General features: G+C 36.1%; 1 protein-coding gene across 1 annotated transcript; it reads left to right on the forward strand.

The window, feature by feature from the left end:
• The first annotated feature begins 4579 nt into the window (after positions 1 to 4579).
• Positions 4580 to 5230, forward strand: LOC139902442 (uncharacterized). Its single transcript, XM_071885067.1, has one exon. It carries the CDS (start codon positions 4580 to 4582, stop codon positions 5228 to 5230), a length of 651 nt encoding a protein of 216 aa, XP_071741168.1.
• Positions 5231 to 19819: the final 14589 nt, after the last annotated feature.

Here is a 19819-nt window from a genome sequence, read left to right on the forward strand (position 1 = left end):
CAACATAAAACGATCTACATTTCAAAATCAAATTCCAAGTGTTCTTCGCTGTTACAGCTCTTTTTTTTTTTCTGTAACGCGAATTAAAATCCAAATGAATCATTTTTGTTTTGGTTATTAAATCCTAAAACCAATTCATTAATTCACTAATTTAATTGGGGGTTTGGATTCTGTCGATTTAAGTTTGGGATGAAGAAGAAGATGGATAAAAAATATTAGATATATAGATATAGGTTGGGAATATATTCAGAAAAACAGAAATGGTTCCCTGGTTTAGGGTGTTGATGCGTAGCGAGAGGTCTCGGGTTCGAGCCCAATCGTGGGCATTTTTTTTGGAAAAACATTAAAAGGTAGCCTTTTATTATTATTATTATTATTATTATTATTATTATTATTATTATTATTATTATTATTATTATCATCATTTTTATTATTATTATTATTATTATTATTATTATTATTATTATTATTATTATTATTATTATTATTATTATTATTATTAGAATTAAAATGATTAATAAAATTATTGTTATTATTATTACTAACATTAGTATTAGAATTAATATTATTATTTTCATTAATATTAGTATTAGTATCATTTTTAAATTATTAGTATCACTATTATTATTACTAACATATGTATCATTATTAACAAAATCATGATTATTATTAGTATTATTATTAATAAAGTTATTATTGTTATTATTAGTAAATCATTATTATCAATACTATCATTTTAAACAGATAAATTTTTTGTACAATAAATATACTTATTACATATACTATAACTATATGAATATTTCATATAACTATATATCAAATATATTAACATTATTTATATAAATACTTACATATAACAAACTATTGATTTTTAAATATAATACTATATATATATATATATATATATATATATATATATATATATATATATATATATATACACACTTAATATAGGTTCGTAAATCCGAGGTCAACCCTGCACTTGTTCAGTGCCATCATATGCGTAATTACTGCAAAATACAGTATAGTGAGTTTTTTTTCATAGCTCCCTTTTTTAATTGCTTTTGTAATCTATATTTTTGAGCTGAGAATACATGCAATATTTTATAACTATTTTAGAAAATAGACACAAGTACTAAACTTAATTCTACGTGGGTTAGAATCACAAATATTCCCCTAGCTTGGTAACATAATCTATTGGTTTATGAACTGGTAGACGCGAATCTTATTGATAGATCTATCGGGTTTGACAACCCCATCCGGACTAGTCGCGCTAGCAGTCAACAGATGTTTAGTACTTCGAGGTTATTATCGCACTTGATTCGGTGCACTTTATACATTCAGGGATATTCATTATTATTATTGTTAAGGCTTGTTACCAGGTGCCCATGTTTGTAGAATGTTTTTATTACACTGCGGTGTAAGAATATTTATGGAAACTGAAATTTTGTGGTATATTACTATTACAGAAATCATTATTCATGATAAACCTATGAACTCACCAACCTTTTGGTTGACACTTTTTAGCATGTTTATTCTCAAGTATTACATAATGCTTCCGCTGTGTATTTGATAATTGAAAAAGACATTACATGGAGTCTTTCATGGCATATTTTTGAAAGACGTTGCATTCAAAATCATCACCGTGTATCATTTAGAGGTCAATACCTCACAATGGGACCAGAGATAACGTACCGCGTCAATGGCAATTTTGGCGGGTCATTAAAGTTGGTATCAGAGCGGTGGTCATAGGGAACTAGGCAGTCTTAATGTGGATAACCCAGATTAATAGGGTGCATTAAAGTCTAGTCTACAGCCTGACCTATAGCTTTAAAATATTATTACTTGCATTATACATATACATATCTCTTATTCTATGACTCCGGGAGGAACTCCCATTGTGATTCATAATATTCTATAACTCACGTGAGTTATCTTTATAAAACTACCTTGGTTAAGGGAACCAAGGGATGTCACTCATGATTTCTGAAATTCTTGACATTCCTATGTCATCTATCATGGTTTTGTGTATTACGTATGTATTACATGAAATGTTATCCATAATTTTTGAAATTTCTATGTTTGTTACTACTTATACACAAACGTATATAACCTCCCTGTTATATTACGTGCCTATGTACCCTTACGCCTTTGTGCATTGGTTTGCGAACTGAAAAATGTCATTATTGACTCATAAAGATTCTCGATAACTCAAAGACATTATAATGTCATCACTCTTCATATTCATTACTTTTAAATTTTTATTTTCTCATTATTTTTGATCATTGAACTTTCTTAACGGGTGGCGTCTATGAAACTCTAGAACGAAAGGGTTTGGATTACCGATTTAAAGGATCCTATAGTGTAACAGTCCAGAATTTTTAGCATAGTGCGCACCGCGCACTCATGCCAGGTGCGCCCCGCGCCCACCTCTCGAATATCAGGGACTGTTTTTGTAAACTTTGTAAATGTAAGGACCTTTTGTGTGAAGTCCGAATTATTGGTTAATATCTGACGATTCCAGAGATCTCTTGGTCATTTCACTAATTAATATTTAAACCTAAAAGAAATTGGAATTGAGGGTTGTGTGTACAATTTGAGCTTAAATCTTTAAAATTAAGAAGTTGATTGGCAAGAAGGAGGGTACTCTAGGATCAAGTTGGTGATTTATCTTCTATTTCTCTTCAACTTGTAAGAAACATAATTCTTATTATTTGAAAGTTCGTTAGGAGTTTAACTAGTTACTTCAATTGGGAGGGTTTTAATTTATAATCTTGTGTTTTTATGTAATTACAAGATGGTTATGTATATTTAAGGTCAAATTGGGGTTTTGTTGCATGAACACTAATATGGCAAAGAAAGACTTAAACCTTTCATGAATAGACTTTTGAAGAAAGTTTAAGAATTTAATAAGATGTATATGATAATATCTAATTTGTAAATGGGTACATATGATTCCTTTTTACCATTAAAATTACTTTGATGAAAAGTTAATAGTTAGAGTTGAGTTATTGAAAGTTTGTAGTTAAAGCATGAAGGTGTCAAAGTGGGTTGGGTTAAGTTAGTGTATAAAAGGAAGTGTGTTAAAGCATACTTTCTTATGAAGAGCAAGAAATAGAACGAATGATTAAATTATAACCTTGAATATATATATAAATGTGTGATTAGGTCACTAAGGAGCTTGATGGTCTTGAGATCTTCGCTTAATAAATTGTGAATTGGAATTACGTCCCTTACAAGGTGAGTATAAAATTAATAAATGGGTCATACGTTGTTGATTTCTCGTGAGCAATCGGTGACGTATGATTTTGGATGGGGATTATATCCCACTTGTTATTAGTTGACTAGCAAAAGCTAGTTATGTAGGTGACAATAAGCCTTGTGCGGTTTTCACAAATGTGTTAGGCTACGGATCCGTTAGAAATATATTGTATGTTTTATATATGTATGTGGAAGAATTCCGATTCGTTTACTTGTTTTATGCTCACTAAGCATTGCGCTTACTCCTTTTTGTGGTATTGATGTTGTAGGTGAAGTAGTTGCTAGTACTAAAGGGAAGGAGAAGTTTTGAAGGAATAGTTAGAAGACTCATCTTTTGGTAAGTGGAGATTCCGGTCCTAGACTCCGCGAAGACCATTAACTTGAAAGCATAACGCCCGTTTTGTGTAATATTATGTTTTGGGTCAAGTAGTTAAAGACGTATGTACATTAATCTAGCAAATTAAATGTTAACGTTAAAGTAATGAAATAATTTACTTGTTCAGTCTATTATGATATGCGTTGGTGGTATTAAACAAGGGTATGCAGGTTCTGGGTACCAGGGTTCTTAAACTGCAACAGAATCACCTTGTTTGGTCTTGCACGCCACACACGCATTGGGGTGCGCTCCGCGCACGTGGTCGGGAATTAATCAGAAGTTCTGTAAGTCTGAACTTCGTGTGTGCGCCGTGCACTCTTAAGGGGTGCGCACCGTGCACTGTTCACTGTAAAAAAAAATTCGTGTCAAGGGCGTTTCAAGTTGGTATCAGAGCGGAGGTTTAAGGGACTTGGATAATCTACTATAGGATTATCTAGGCTTAAACCAAACCATGTGTAATGCATGATTGTAGCTCAGCCTAAATTTATAAGGTTCGGAGTAGAGTGTTGTACCCTAAGAAAGCAAGTTAATTAATGTTTTTATGACTAGGAAGTATTGTATGGGTGGTTTGTATATGAACCTCGAAATTCTTTGAAATGGAAACATGGTTTGGGAAGGAGTAACTACGCTTGGCCAATGTAATTACTCCTTTGCAAACTATGTAGAAGTTTCAAGGTAACGAGGGATAGAAACCTAGCTAGAATAGTTATGATGATTGAATGACGATTAAACTTGTTGAATTTTCAGTATAGTAGAATTATGATGACTACGCATGAGGAGGGTGAACGACCCTTAGTAGATTATGACGCATCTCCTGAAAGGGAGAATTCCGGAAGTCCCACATAGGAAGAAGAGGGTCGAGATGATCTTTCGGTTTAAGAACAAGTTAAGCGTGCTTTCCAACTTTATACTCCGACCTTACTTGGTAAGGTTGAAAAGCTTATGGATGCTAAGTTTGACGATTTTCTAGACAAGTATCCGGTGTTAAGAAAGGAGCCTAGTCAATTTGGGGCTGAAGAAATAGTTACTAAAAATGATGGACCTGAGAAATTCGAATATAAATTATTCACGGCCTGTAAGCCACTTATCTTCAATGGGGAGCTGTACCCAATTTTAAGCACGCGATGGTTAGATGAGATCGAAGAAACTTTTGTTCTATGTGAGTGTCCGAAAAATTTAAAAGTACTATATGCGAATCACCAACTAAAGTCAAGGGGTCTCGAATGGTGGAAATTGATGATGACATTGCATGGTTCTGAAAAAGCTAGAAACTTTCCTTGGGAAGTTTTTCGAAAGATGTTTATGGATAAGTTCGCCCCTGAAGCTGAGATGGAGCACCTACGACTCGAATTTATGTCTATTGAGCATGGTAAGCGATCGGTAGCAGAATATACGGCAGAGTTTAATGACAAATCAAAATTTTGTCCTGAATATACTTCCGACCCCAACCGACTCAAACGGCATTATATACGAAATTTGAACCCAGAAATTAAGGATTTTATAGATCCTAAGGTGTATGACGCTCTCAATGACATTATTAACAGAGCACTAGAAAGAGAACAAGAACTTAAATATCGGGAGGTAAGTAAATGAAAGAATGAAGCTCCTTCAAGTTTAGCCCAAGGCTCTCCACTTAAGAAAGCGAAAACAATGGCGATGCCACCACAAAGGTCCAAATCAGTCCCTCCACCTACCAAGACAGAAGCAAGAGAATATCCGACATGCACCAAGTGTAGGAAGAAACACCCAGGTGACTGCAAAGTAGGATTGAATCTATGTTTTCGGTGTGGTAGGCCGGGGCATAAAGCTTCCGAATGTCATAGTGCTTCGAAGTTGTGTTTTACTTGTTACAAAGAAGATCATATCCAAGCTAATTGTCCCGTGTTTCTTACAGAACGAGCTAAAGGTCAGAAGAAAGAAGTTAAGAAAGAACCGGAGGTGGGAAGTGCTAAAGTGAAAGCACGTGCATATCAAATAACCACAGAGGAGGCTAAGGAGTCTCACGATGTAGTGCCAGGTACCTCTACCTTGAACGCCATACCAGTACACGTAATGTTTGACTCTGGTGCTACAAAATCTTTTGTATATTTGTCCATATAAAATGGTACACATACGAACCTCGGGTGGAAGGGTTATTACTATTTATGAAGAACAAAAGAGACGGTTTATTCCTTTATGCACCTTCTTAAAAGCCAAGAAATACTTATCTCGGGGATGTGAGTCCTTCCTGGCACATGTAGTTGACCAAACAAAAGAAGTTAGAAATATGGAAGATATTCAAGTAGTAAACGATTTCCCTGATGTTTTCCCAGATGAATTACCTGGTATTCCTCCGAATCGTCAGGTGGAATTCAGAATTGATCTTGTTCCAGGAGCTGCACCGATTTCCAAAACCCCATATCGTCTCGCCCCCTCAGAAATGCAAGAAATGATGAAGCAACTACAAGAATTATTAGATAAGGGTTTCATTTGCCCTAGCAGTACCCCGTGGGGCGCTCCGGTGCTCTTCGTGAAAAAGAAGGATGGTACTATGCGCATGTGTATAGATTATCGCGAGCTTATTAAGTTAACCATAAAGAATAAATACCCATTGCCTAGAATAGATGATCTTTTTGACCAATTAAAAGGAGCGAGTTATTTTTCCAAAATCGACCCGTGGTTCGGTTATCACCAGTTAAAGGTAAGAGAATAGGACATTCCGAAAACAGCATTTCTCACCTGATACGGACATTATGAATTTGTCGTAATGCCTTTCGGGTTAACCAACGCACCAGCAGCCTTTATGGACTTGATGAATAGGGTATGTAGACCGATGTTGGATAAGTCTGTAATTGTATTTATTGATGATATTTTAGTATACTCACAAAGTGAAGAAGATCATTCGGTTCACTTAAGGCAAGTGCTAGAAACTTTTCGTTACCAGAAACTTTATGCAAAGTTTTCAAAGTGTGAGTTCTAGTTGCGTGAAGTCCAATTTTGGGGCCATATGATTAATGCGAACGAGATTCAAGTAGACCCTGCAAAGGTTGAAGCTGTACTGAAATGGGATCCTCCTACGAATCTATCCGAGGTAAGAAACTTTCTTGGGTTAGCAGGGTATTACCGAAGGTTCATCCAAGATTTTTCAAAAATAGCCACTCCCTTAACTAAACTTACCAAGAAAAGTGTACCCTGGAAGTGGGAAGAGAAGCAAGAAAATGCATTCAATACATTGAAAAATAAACTAATTCAAGCACCTATTTTGGTTTTCCCGGAAGGGACGAAGGACATGATGGTGTACTGTGACGCTTCTAAAAAGGGACTCGGTTGTGTTCTAATGCAGCGAGGAAGGGTCATTGCTTATGCGTCACGACAGCTTAAACCGCATGAGAAGCGATATCCCACTCATGACCTCGACTAGCAGCAGTTGTGTTCTCTTTGAAGATATGGCGACATTATCTCTACGGAGTACAATTCACCATTTATACTGATCATAAGAATCTTAAGTATTTCTTCGATCAACGTGATTTATGATAGGTCAGATCATGTTGAGATTAGAAGAATCGACAAGTTAGAATGAGATTCGATAAGTGTGAAGGAGATTCGGTATGAGAGAGAATCAACAAGATTTATATTCCACAGCTTCTAGAACTCGTTTACAATGCAATGGCTATCTAATTAGCACTACTTAGGTTCCTTATATAGCCCTCTTCTAAGGAACCATCATTTAAGCATATTTCACATTAACACTATACAACTTCGGGGTCCTAACAATCTCCCCCTTAGTGTTAAATGTGAACTTTTTACAATATAATCCTATTTAAAACATCTAAAGGAACATTGTTCCTCTGAAGTGAACTTTGGATTTGAATCCCTTGAGATTCTCATATCTTCGTATGTTTACTCTTGTCTTTAGACGACTTTTCAATCTCGTGAGAATGTATTTGACAATCTCATTATCTTCAGTTGATTAGCAGTTATTGATCAGTCTCCATCTTAAGTATTTGAAAGCATACATCAACATTCCGTCTGAGTATCTTCTGAAATCTGAGACTCTGATGAAGACCTTTGTATAATGAGAATTGACAAACACAAACCCATATGGACAGTCACTCACTTTGTAACATCCCGCCTTTTTCCATTTACTTTTCGTTTAATTATTCTAAAGTCCGTTATATAATTATAACACCTTCCGTTAATACGCATTTCTAAATTATCTCGTTTAGGTAATTCACGCACCCGCAACTGAACTCGAGAGACTAGTTTTGCCAATTGATCAAATATGTGACTAGATGGACTAGTCAACACCCACCTCCTTTCATTATCCATTTCATTTCCATTTTCTTTAATACTTTCACATTTTTTTCTCTCAAAACCCAAAACAAAGAATCATCAGCTATTTCAAATCGAGCAAGCATCAATCCAAACAAATTACATATTCGGAATCCTTGCATCTTCTTCTTCAAATCCATACCGATTACATCTCATTTGGGTAACTTTCTAAAAACACTAGATTTTGTGTTCTTGATGTTTTTGACTTAAAAAAAGTGTTAATTAGTGTCTATGGCTCAAGTCTAGTATGATTATGTGATTTATATGCTCGATCTTGTTATTTTAAACAACTAGCATGAACTTGAATTTTGGTGTGTTTGATTTGGTGATTTGGTTGCTTGAATGTTGTTAAATGTTATAAGTGCATGTTTTAATTGTGTTACTAGTATCACTAGCTTCAATTTGATGTGTAGGTTGCTTTAGAAAACTTCATAAACTTGATTATTGATTTTGGTGATGTTGGTTAGGGTTTGATAGACCTAAATGTGAAAATTTGATATATTTAATGCCATGAATTGTTGTTGGTAAGTGGTTAGTTGGATTATATGGTTGATTACCTACGAAACGGCATATGATATGTATGCATTTAATTCACGAATCATAAAAATGCATTTATGAACTTGAAGGTATTAATGGTGGACATTTAATGAGCATTCAACTTGATTTTAATTTTTGTAAATAATGTTTTTGATTGATGAAAGGTGTTTAGTTGTTCTCCTCGTTAGATTACCTTTCCAACGACATAAGATACGCGTTTTAAGTATTTACGGTTCACAAATTAGACTTGTTTGAAGTTTGGCTCGTTTTGACACTTGAAGGCTACCCAGAATTGCTGATCAGATACTCACCGTGGCGCGGCTTAACACAGACACAGATGGTCTTGGACCATCAAAAGTTTCGACCCTCAAAACCTGCTTTAACCCACGGCGCGGGCGATATTGCCGCGGCACGGCTTATGACGTGGACAGATGGCTGTTCAAATTTTACAATTTCATGAAAATTCTAACTATGCTACGCACCTCCGATCACCATGTAACTAGTTCTAACATGTTTATATATGATTAAAAACCTCAAAAAAATAGTTCGAGACCCGATCCGAACGTGTTGACTTTTTCGTTGACTTTGGCCCGACCAAAGTTGACTTTTAATCAAACTTAACCGAATACTTATGCAATCGTTCTAATATGCTTTTATACTTATATCTTGCATGAAACTTGACAACATGATTCACATGCTATGTATAATCGAGTCGTAACGAGCCATAAGACTAATTGAACAACTTTGACCAATCATGTTACCGTTATTGACACAACCTACTTGTTTAGGTCAAGACTAGCAATTGTCCTTACACACGTTACTTTGTAAAGTACCTTATTTATGCTTGCACTCAAGGTGAGATCATAGCCCCACTTTTACCCTTTTATACTTATACTTGGGATGAGAAAACATAAACGATTCATACTTTTATACTTTGAACACGAATACGAAAGCAAAGATACGTACGAGTTAGAACGAAAATCCTCATTCCAATTATCATTAGTTACACTTGTAGGGTGTAAGCGAGAACTTATGTTGTGTGGCCATACGGGTTTAACGAACCCTCATTCGGAAGGTTCGCTACCGTTAGCAAATGAAATATAATTTTATCGGAATAGTGTAGGTTCTAACACTATATGCAGAGGTAAGATTCAGTTAAGCTTGATAATTGGATGCTCGCGATACAAACACATCTTTTGAGATGTATACGCTTGATAATCGGTTTATACTAAATCTTGTGGTTCAAAACATACTTTATACATACACCTATGATTTCACCAACGTTTTTCGTTGACAGATTTTCTATGTTTTTCTCAGGTCCTTGAATACTAGGTGATACATGCTTCCGCACTATACTTTTTGATACTTGCTTGGATGTCGAGTACATGCATATGTGGAGCGTCTTTTGACTTATTCTTAAATCGTGTCGCATATGTTTCAATTGTACTTTAAACATTGTAATGTAACTAGTTGTCGAACTACTTTGTAAATCTTGAAACATCCTTACTTTTGAAATGAATGCGACATACTTTTGGTCAAATGTTGTCTTAAAGACTTATGACCACGTAACGGGACCTAAGTAGATGGCACCGTTAATGACGATTTTGTCAGGTTGCTACACACTTCAAGTAAGGACATATATCTTAGCTCTTCGATTACTTGATTTGGCGGTTTGATTCCGAGCTTTTTGTGTCCAGATTCTAACCCCATCTGAAAATCGTGAACAGATATCCATCTCATCGAGTCAAGAATAAATCTGTAGACTGCCTTCATCGCAGTAGCATGATAAGTTGTTGTAGATTCATCCAAGTTTATCAAGTAATTGTAGATGAAAATAATGTCGTCCATCTTCAGTTTATCAAAATCCGCTTCCGGGAACTGATAATCCTCATCATCCATTCTTGTCACTTGAAATAATGGCATCTTCACCCCATCCTTGTTAATCATCACAACCTTATTTATGCTTTTGATCTCTGAATTCTGCTGTACTTGAAGTTTTTCTTCATTCTTCAATTTGTATTTGTCACGAACACTCAGATAAGCTTTGAGATATTCTGGTTTCTTATGATATTTCCATGCACCCAGAACACTCATTGATGCAGAAAGAACGAGATCAGAATCACCATAGATTCTATAAGCTTATTGTTCAATGAATGGTGAACGAAGAATCATCTTCTCTTCATCCTCACTAAGTTGGAAATCAGCATCACGCTCAAGAACAATCTCTGCAATTTGAAATGGAACATTCAGATCAGGAGGAGTCATAGTATCTTCCTTGCCATTAGAGAAAATCTCCTTTTCAAAGTGTATTCCAAATTCATCGATTGGAGATTTCAAATTAACAAATTGATGTTCATTAAATTCATTGTCGACACTCGACGACCCCTTCAAAATATCTTCAATGTTATCAAAGTTTTGATTATCCTCTGGAGCTGACTTATTCTCTGATTGTTCAGCTGAATCCATAATCATAAGCATCCCTGAGTCACCCTCTCTCTGACCTTCTGATTCATCTAGAAAACTCTCACTTTGAATTTCCTTAATTTCATCACTTGCAGAATCAGATATATCAACAACATCATGATCCTTATATTGTCTAGACGAACCAGCTTCATGAGTTGATCTTTGAAAACCACTGGATGATAACCACCATATCTATTCTCCCCCTCATGAAGATTGTCGGGATCGAAATCATCATGGTCAGGCATGTGGATTGGTCCAGGTGACTTGCATGGAGATAAAGGATATACTACTCTCGCTTGCTCAAGATAAATCGTCATAGTCTCGTGAACTTCATCAATATCAGTTCGTTTAGCAAACTCAGCAAGATATAGCTCCTCCACCTCATTGTCAGAGAGATATTTAAGTCCATATCAGTTTGAACTACAAGAAGGTGACCTAGTTGGTGAAACAACAGTGAAAGCATCAGCAACAACTGTTGAAGGCGATGTCGATGAAATTGTGTGAGTTACCATGAGGTCAGGTAAGGATATATGTGCGGTATTATTCTTATATGTAGGGCTATACATACTACTTGTTAGATTCTTGATTTCCCCTTCTGATGGAGGTTGGGCAACAACCGGAGTTGTCGCCGGTGAAGTTTCTTTCGAAGCATCCGCCTCCATGACTTTAGTCTCATGGGACTCTGACAAAGTAGTAGAACTACCCGTTGGTTTAGTTCTCGCAGAGATATTGCTATCTCCAACTCCTTAAATCATTGATATACCATGAGGTGGCACATCTCTTTCAGTTAACGACTCTTCCTCCAGACCCTGAAATTCAGAATCCGAAAGAGAAGTGGTTTGAACCAATGGATCACTTTCATGAACCAAGGGATCAGTCTACTGGAAGTCTGATAAATATCCCGAAGGTTTGTCGTGTTGACTCATTTCCATGGGACGCGGCAGATCTTCCTCATCAAGATAAGCCGGACCTCGAGACCCTGTTGTACGTTGAGTCAACGCAGACTTTACTGCAGAGGAAGACTTTACTTCCTTAGATGCAGATGCATCTTGCTGTATAGGATTTATTATTAAGTCATGTTTAGATTAGATGGGCTTATTGGTCTTTTTACCATCCGTGCATTTAGTTCTCTTACCTACCCAAGCTTGTGCTTCATTTAGTGTAGGGCTTACTGTTATTATTGGATGTGATACGGAAATGGGTAAGGGTGACCTAATAGGTTCTAGGTCTTGGTCCGTATCACCAATTGTTGGAGTAACTTTTTGGCAGATGATAGGTGTCGAAGTCCTAGATCTAGTTACACGTTGGGTTGGTGGAGTCTGAATTATCTCATCGGGCATAAATCGAGTTCTCTTAGGAGAAAGTTCAGGAGATGGTTCAATCCTAGATGATCTAGGTTTCCTGATCCTCACGGGTTGAGCTTGGTGTGCAACCCTAGAACGTTTGAGGTTGACCCTAAGTGGAGGATTAGCTGGCCCGGGTGGTTGTACTATAGGTTCCTCTACAACCTCTGGGGCTGGAACCGCGGAGGGTTCAACTTGTACTTGTTGTACCGGGTTCGGAAGAGGTATTCCTATAGCCTCAAAATATGAACGCATTCGAGTGTCTTGGGGTTCAGCAAGCCTCACTAGCCAGTTTGGAATTGGCGCAGTGAACTGATTATTGGAAATCACCGGGGTATTCATCTTCAGCTCCCCAAATCTTTTCATCTGCAATCCATGTGTACCTGGTACAAATATATTTGCATTTCTACAAGCATTGATAGCATCATGGATAAAGATACAGAAAAACCTTTCACAAGAGATGTATGAACCCCTTGGCTTATCAACTTGAGGCTGAACCAAATCCTAAAGAAGTTCTGCATAATTCGGAGTTTCTACTGTTGTGAAGGAGAAGAACAGCTTGAGCATTGGCACAGTAAGGCTGTCGGATCCACTTCTTGTCATCAGCAAGCATCTGTTGATGATCGAAAAGATCACATACCACCTTGAGTGCAGGTATTTCTTCTGAAACTTAGCCGGTGGAACATTGGTAGCTCCAACATAACCAAGATCAAAGACTGAGCTCATCATCTGTTGAGTAGCGGGAAAAGTAGGAGCATTCCGTACAAGAGGAATCCTAAAGATCCTCCTGAAGTCAGCCTTTGTGATACTTCGCATCCCTTGTACTCCTCCTAGCTCAAATTCAAAAAGAGCTTGTGTACCCTCTGGATTTGCAGCAGTAGGTTGTGTAGCTTCCACAAAGCTAATAGTTCTATACAGTAGCTCCAGATCTGTCACAGCCACACTGGCAGTAGAGCTTAGAGCAGGCCATAATGTGTTCCTCTCTAGTATTGCAGTCCAGTAGTTGCCGCGAATGTTGGTTTCAGAGTTGATGAAGTGATTGTTCGCCATTTAGCTGTATAAATAAGAAATAGAAAACCACAAGATGTTTATAATAAAGCACATATCTCTATTCTTATTTTCCTTTAAAATCCTTTGTATTTTTCAGATTTTAAAATTTTTATGGTTTTTCTAAGTTATAAAAATCATTTATTCCAAACATTTGACAAACATAACATTCATATGATATTCATCACATTACACAATCATCATGTAAAGTCAATTATATAACATAAAGAATCAGAACAACACTTAGTCAATTTTAAGCACAATTCAAGCAGATTCGGTAGTCATGAAAACTTCAGATTCTGTAACCAAATAAGCTTGAGTTTTCATACTAAAGACTTAAATAAAGCATGTAAGATTTATCAAGTTGAAAATCACATTACTTTTAAAGTACCAAATTACAGATTCGGTATAATGCCAAGAACAGATTCGGTATCTTCAAAAATCACACATAATCACCCAAACATGCATATTCAGTCTTATATCATGCAAAAACATAGTCATAATCAATTAACAACTCAAATAAATTAGGAAAGCATGTTAATGATTTGAACAGACTCGGTACTGTAGCAAGAACACATTCGGTATGTACAGAATCCATCTAATATTCAATTAATCATGTAATCAGACTCGGTCAATTAATAGATCAACTAATTTAACAAAGATTTGACAAAATTTCATGTTAATTAACCAAATCAGATGAGTTTAATTTAAGAATTAAGAAATTCGATTCAGATTCGGTATAATCAACATTTTTCAAAATTAAGAGTCACAATCTTGTTATTTGCATTATTTTCTTGTTTATAAGTGTTCAATTATCTCAGATGTACAATATGTACATCTTAGATTCAATTAAAACAAAGAATTACCAAGAAAATGAAGATACAGAAGACGGGATTCAGTAGATTAGGCAGACTCGGTAGATTAGTTCAGATTCGGTAAGCAATTAGTAAAAAGTGAGAGAAAGTTTGACTTTGACCATCCTATTTATAGCTACCGAATGATTTGAAAACATGGGCCTTACCGAATGGGCCTTATTTACCGAACGCAGTCCATTTTTAAATTTTAAACAAATTCACTTCAAATTTTGACAAATCTTTAACAAAAAGCATTCAAGATTATCACATTTTCAATGAAAAACATTTCTGAGACAATTTTTGAAAAATTTTGAACTTACCGAATCTGTACTGTTGGTTGTCAGATTCGGTATAATGCTAAAATTAGCATTTATTCAGTAAAATTCACATCTTTTTGGTTTATAACTTTTCCAATTTTTATGAATTTTCTCAAAACAAGATTTGTACTTAGAAAAACTTTGAATTATGAACAAAGTACAAATCTTCAGTGATACCAATTGTTAAAACGGGTTGCATACTGAGATGTATACAAGCCTTAGTGAATTATTTCAGATATAAAACAAAATTTTTTATGAATTCACTTTTGAAAAACAATTTTCTTTTCATTTTCTCCTTTTTCTCCCCCTCAAAATGTGATATACAAGAAAGTAAATCACCATTTTGATATGTTCTCAAGAAAATGAATTAACTCCCCCTTGAAATATGATATCAATGAGTTACCTCCCCCTTTCGTAACTAATGAAAAAAAAATAATAAACCCAGGAAGTTAACAAGAATCTAAAAGTGCTCCCCCTTGAAAGATGTTATCTAAAGCAGAAGAAAACAATTGCTCCCCCTAGAAAATATCTACTCCCCTTAAACACAATATCCCAAGTAGAAGTCCCAAAAGATCTAAGGAATGTTAAGCACTATATTCTACCATGCCAATTTCTTTGATCAAGAATTTTAGCCTAAGTTCATCTAAGGGCTTAGTGAACATGTCAGCTAATTGCACTTTGGTAGGCACAAAGTATAACTCTACATCCCCTTTCTCTACATGGTCCTTAATGAAATGATAACTAATATCTATGTGTTTAGTCTTAGGATGCTGGACCGGGTTGCTTGTAATGGCAATAGCACTTTGTGAATCACAGTAAATTGGGGTCTTAGAAATCTTAAAACCATAGTCCAAAAGTTGAATCTACATCCACAAAACTTGTGAACAACAGTGAGCTGCAGCAATATACTCAGACTCAGTTATTGATAAAGACACACAATTCTGCTTTTTGGATGACCAACCAACTAGCCTATTCCCCAACATCTGAATTGATCCAGATGTGCTCTTTCTATCAACATGGCAACCGCCATGATCCGCATCAGTATAAACAGTGAGATTGAAATCGGATCCATGAGGATACCAGATTCCAAGGTTAGGTGTACCTTTAAGGTACTAAAAAATCCTAACAACCGCTTTGGAGTGGGATTTCTTAGGGTTTGACTGAAATCAGGCACAGACAGTTACAGCAAGTGTAATATCTGGTCTACTTGCAGTCAGATACATCAAAGATCCAGCCATGCTTCGATAAAGTGTAATGTCAAAGGGCTCCCCATTAGCATCAGCATCCAGTAACGTCCTCATTGGGGTTGCCATTGGTTTTAAAGAAGTCATTTTAAAACGTTTTATCATATCATTGATATATTTTGTTTGACTGATAAAAATCCCGTTTGGTAATTGTTTTACTTGTAACCCCAAGAAGAAATAAAGCTGGTCAAGCATGCTAATTTCGAATTTGTTGGCCATAAGGTCACCAAATTCTTTACATAAGGCCGGGAACGTGGAACCAAAAATAATATCATCAATGTAAATTTGAACCAAGAGAATGTGACCGTGGTTTTTACGGATGAATAGCGTTGTATCAATCGTTCCACGATAGAAGCCATTATCCAGCAAATACTTTGTCAAGGTCTCGTACCATGCACGCGGTGCTTTCTTCAGACCATTCAAAGCTTTCTCCAAGTAGTAGACATGGTTTGGATGAATAGGATCGACAAAGCCTTCTGGTTGATCAACATAAACTTCCTCTTGAAGATGACCATTCAGAAAAGCAGTTTTGACATCCATTTGAAACACCGTGAACTTCATATGAGAAGCAAATGCAAGGAAAAGATGAATAGCCTCAATCCTAGCAACCGAAGCAAACGTTTCGTCATAATCAATTCCCTCTTGTTGTCGATATCCCTTGGCCACAAGATGTGCCTTATTTTGAACCACAATTCCATCTGAATCCTTCTTGTTCTTAAAAATCCACTTAACCCCTATTGGTCGTTGACCCGTTGGTCTTGGAACTAATCACCATACTTTTAACCGTTCGAATTGATTGATCTCTTCTTGCATTGCTACCACCCAATTTGGATCTAGTAAAGCTTGATCAACCGTTGTGGGTTCAATCTTACTAAGAAATGCAGTGTAAAGACACATATTCCGAGTAGCCCTTCGAGTTGAGACTGGAGCAGATGCATCACCAATAATAAGATCTATCGGATGACTTTTAGTCCATCGGTTGTTATGTGGAAGAGGTTGTACATCAGTGGTATCCATGAAAACATCAACCGTTATTGATGTTGAGCCTTGATCCGCGTGATCTGATGTAACACTTTCTAATGGATTCAATTGAGTATCAGGAGAAACAACTGGAGTTGTATCAATGGATTAATCTTGAACTGGTTCAAGATTATCAGTAATAGGAGGTAGGAGGGAGGATGAAGAAGCAACAGGTGAATCAGTTGGTGTTGTATCTTCATCAAAAAGACTTGGTTGAGTCTCCACAGTAGTTGACTGTGATGGTGTAACCGGTACGGCTTGAACATTTGAATCCCGTTGAGGAGCATAAAGACTATCAAACAAGATATCCAGTTCCTCTGTTGTTACCGTAGGAACACCCTTCTTCAAGAAAATTGAATTTTGCATGGAAGAAGTAGTAGCCAGGTTAGGATCGGGTTTTGAACTGAGTTGTTCAAAAGCCATTCCCGATAACTCATCGAACCGTACATTAATGCTTTCCTTAATTATCTTTGTCCGTTTATGTAAAGACCCAGAAAATTTCATATTAATAAATTAATTACAGGATAAAATATTTCCGACACGATAAGTGAACCTATTATGCTGAATCTTAAAACTTTTTGAACTAGTTTACACATTCATGTACCTTTCGATTTTTTTCGACGATTCACAAACGTCATAACCTGTGATAATTATATAATCGTTTTATTAATGTAAGTTTTTTTAATTTATAAGAAGAAACTCAAATAAATCAAAGATGTACAAGTAAAACACTATTTGCTACAGTAAAAATCATTTTGCTAAAGTAAACACTAATTGCTACAGTAAAAACGACTTTGCTACAGTAAAACACTATTTGCTACAGTAAAAACGACTTTGCTACATTAAAACACTATTTTCTACAGTAAAAAAGACTTGCTACAGTAAACACTATTTGCTACAGTACACACTATTTGCTACAATAAACACTATTTGCTACAGTAAATAATATGTCGACAAACAAGCAAACAAAACAAAGTGAGCTGGCCATGCGATTGCATGGCAGATACACCAAAAGCCCATGCGATCGCATGGGGACCAAAAACACTATTTGCTACAGTAATATATTATGTCGACAAACTAGCAAACAAAAGAAAAATGAGCTGGATCAGGCGGCCATGCGATCGCATGGCAAATACACTACAAACTCATGCGATTGCATGGGCTACAGGAAATGAAAAAGTACTATAAATACGCCAGTTTGCTCGACGAATTTACAACACATATTCTTTCTTTCTATCCTTCTGTAATATATAATTATATTTATAATTTATAATTTAAGTTTAATAATAATAAGGTATATACGCGGGTGTTTTTAATTCGGGTTTCAAACCGTTTTAAACTAAGGAAATATGGGGTATTGTTCGGGGTATTGTTTTTGAATCCAAGGCCAACCATACATTCGTCTACCATCATTACGTCTACGCAATTTGCCTACAATATTGAATCTCAATATTGAACCGTGAGTTTATAGATCCCTTTTTAAATGCTTTAAATATTTTTGGGCTGAGAATACATGCAATTTTTTTTTAACGCAATGGATACAAGTACATACTTAATTCTACACTGAGTTAAACTGAAAATCCCTTAGCTTAGGTAACTAGTAGCTACCAGTACATAAGATATGGACTGGTGGGCGTGAATAATTGTATATGGATCCATAGGGCTTGACATCCCCGTCCGAGCTAGAGAGCTAGCCTTTTAACAGACGTATGTTATTTGAGTTTATGACACGTTGGTTTGCGTGTATTAAAACGAATAGGGTAATTATCATTATAGCGTTAAGTTTAGTTACCAGGGTGCTCTGTTACGTAGAATCAATTGATAAAATTTTGATGAAATCTTGTGGTCTATCTTTATATACTTATGACTCGAGCAATTAAACCTATAACTCACCAACATTCATGTTGACTTTTTTTAGCATGTTTTATTCTCAGGTCCTTAGACTGCTTCCGCTGTGATGTGCTTGTTGCCTGCATGGAGTCTCTCATGCTTTGTATAAAGTTTATTGCATTCGAAACAAAACCACGTTGTGTGATAAATAAATTGACTGTGATGTCAACCTGTAAAATAAAGACTTATGTATTTTGGGGATTTGCTTATACCTAAGCACTCGCCCACATGCTTATAACTTTCTATGTTTAGAAAGTCGCTTATTTTAATGAATGCAATATTTTATCAAAACGTATCATATAGAGGTCAAAACCTCACTGTGGAATCAATGATTAACATGCCGCGTCAATAGCGATTTTGACGGGTCGTTACAGTTTGTGATAGAGACGATAGGCAACTTTGTTCGAAGAATAACCGAGAAATATGGCCTGATCGCCATGAGGATCAAACTTTCTGAGGCTGTCAAAATCGTTAAGCACATAGCATATACAACCAAAGACACGGAAATATTTGACATTCGGGTGTCTACCATATAGTAACTCATAAGGAGTGTTTTTAAAATGTTTGTTAATGATGCAGCGATTTTGGGTATAACATGCAGTGGAAATGGCCTCCCCCCACATTTTTGGAGATAGTTTGGAGTAAGCAAGCATCGTTCGAGTTGCCTCGCACAACGTACGATTACGTCGTTCGAATACTCCATTCTGTTGAGGGGTTTTTGCAGCAGAGAACTGATATTCAATGCCTTGGTCTTTCAAATAACTATCAAGCAGGTCATTCTTAAATTCTGTCCCATTATCAGTTCGAATAGTCTTAACATGTTTGTTAAAAGAGCGTTGAGTCTTTTTAATGAACTCAATGATAATGGCGGAGGTTTCTGAATTGGTCCGTAGAAGGAAAATCCATGTAAATCGGGTATAGTCATCAACAATTACAAGCACATGTTTCCGGCCCCAGAGGCTAGAAATCCTCATGGATCCACATAAGTCCATATGCAATAATTGCAAGGACGATGAAGTACTGGGGTGTTGCTTAAGTGGATGAGAAGTCCGTTTCAGCTTACCCATCGCACATGATAGACACACATGATGCTTATCATATTGAAAGCTTGGAATACCATCAACTAAGTCTTTAGAGACTAATCGATTAATACCCT

This window comes from Rutidosis leptorrhynchoides, chromosome 3 (assembly GCF_046630445.1).
Source record: "Rutidosis leptorrhynchoides isolate AG116_Rl617_1_P2 chromosome 3, CSIRO_AGI_Rlap_v1, whole genome shotgun sequence".
Classification (NCBI taxonomy): Eukaryota; Viridiplantae; Streptophyta; class Magnoliopsida; order Asterales; family Asteraceae; genus Rutidosis; species Rutidosis leptorrhynchoides.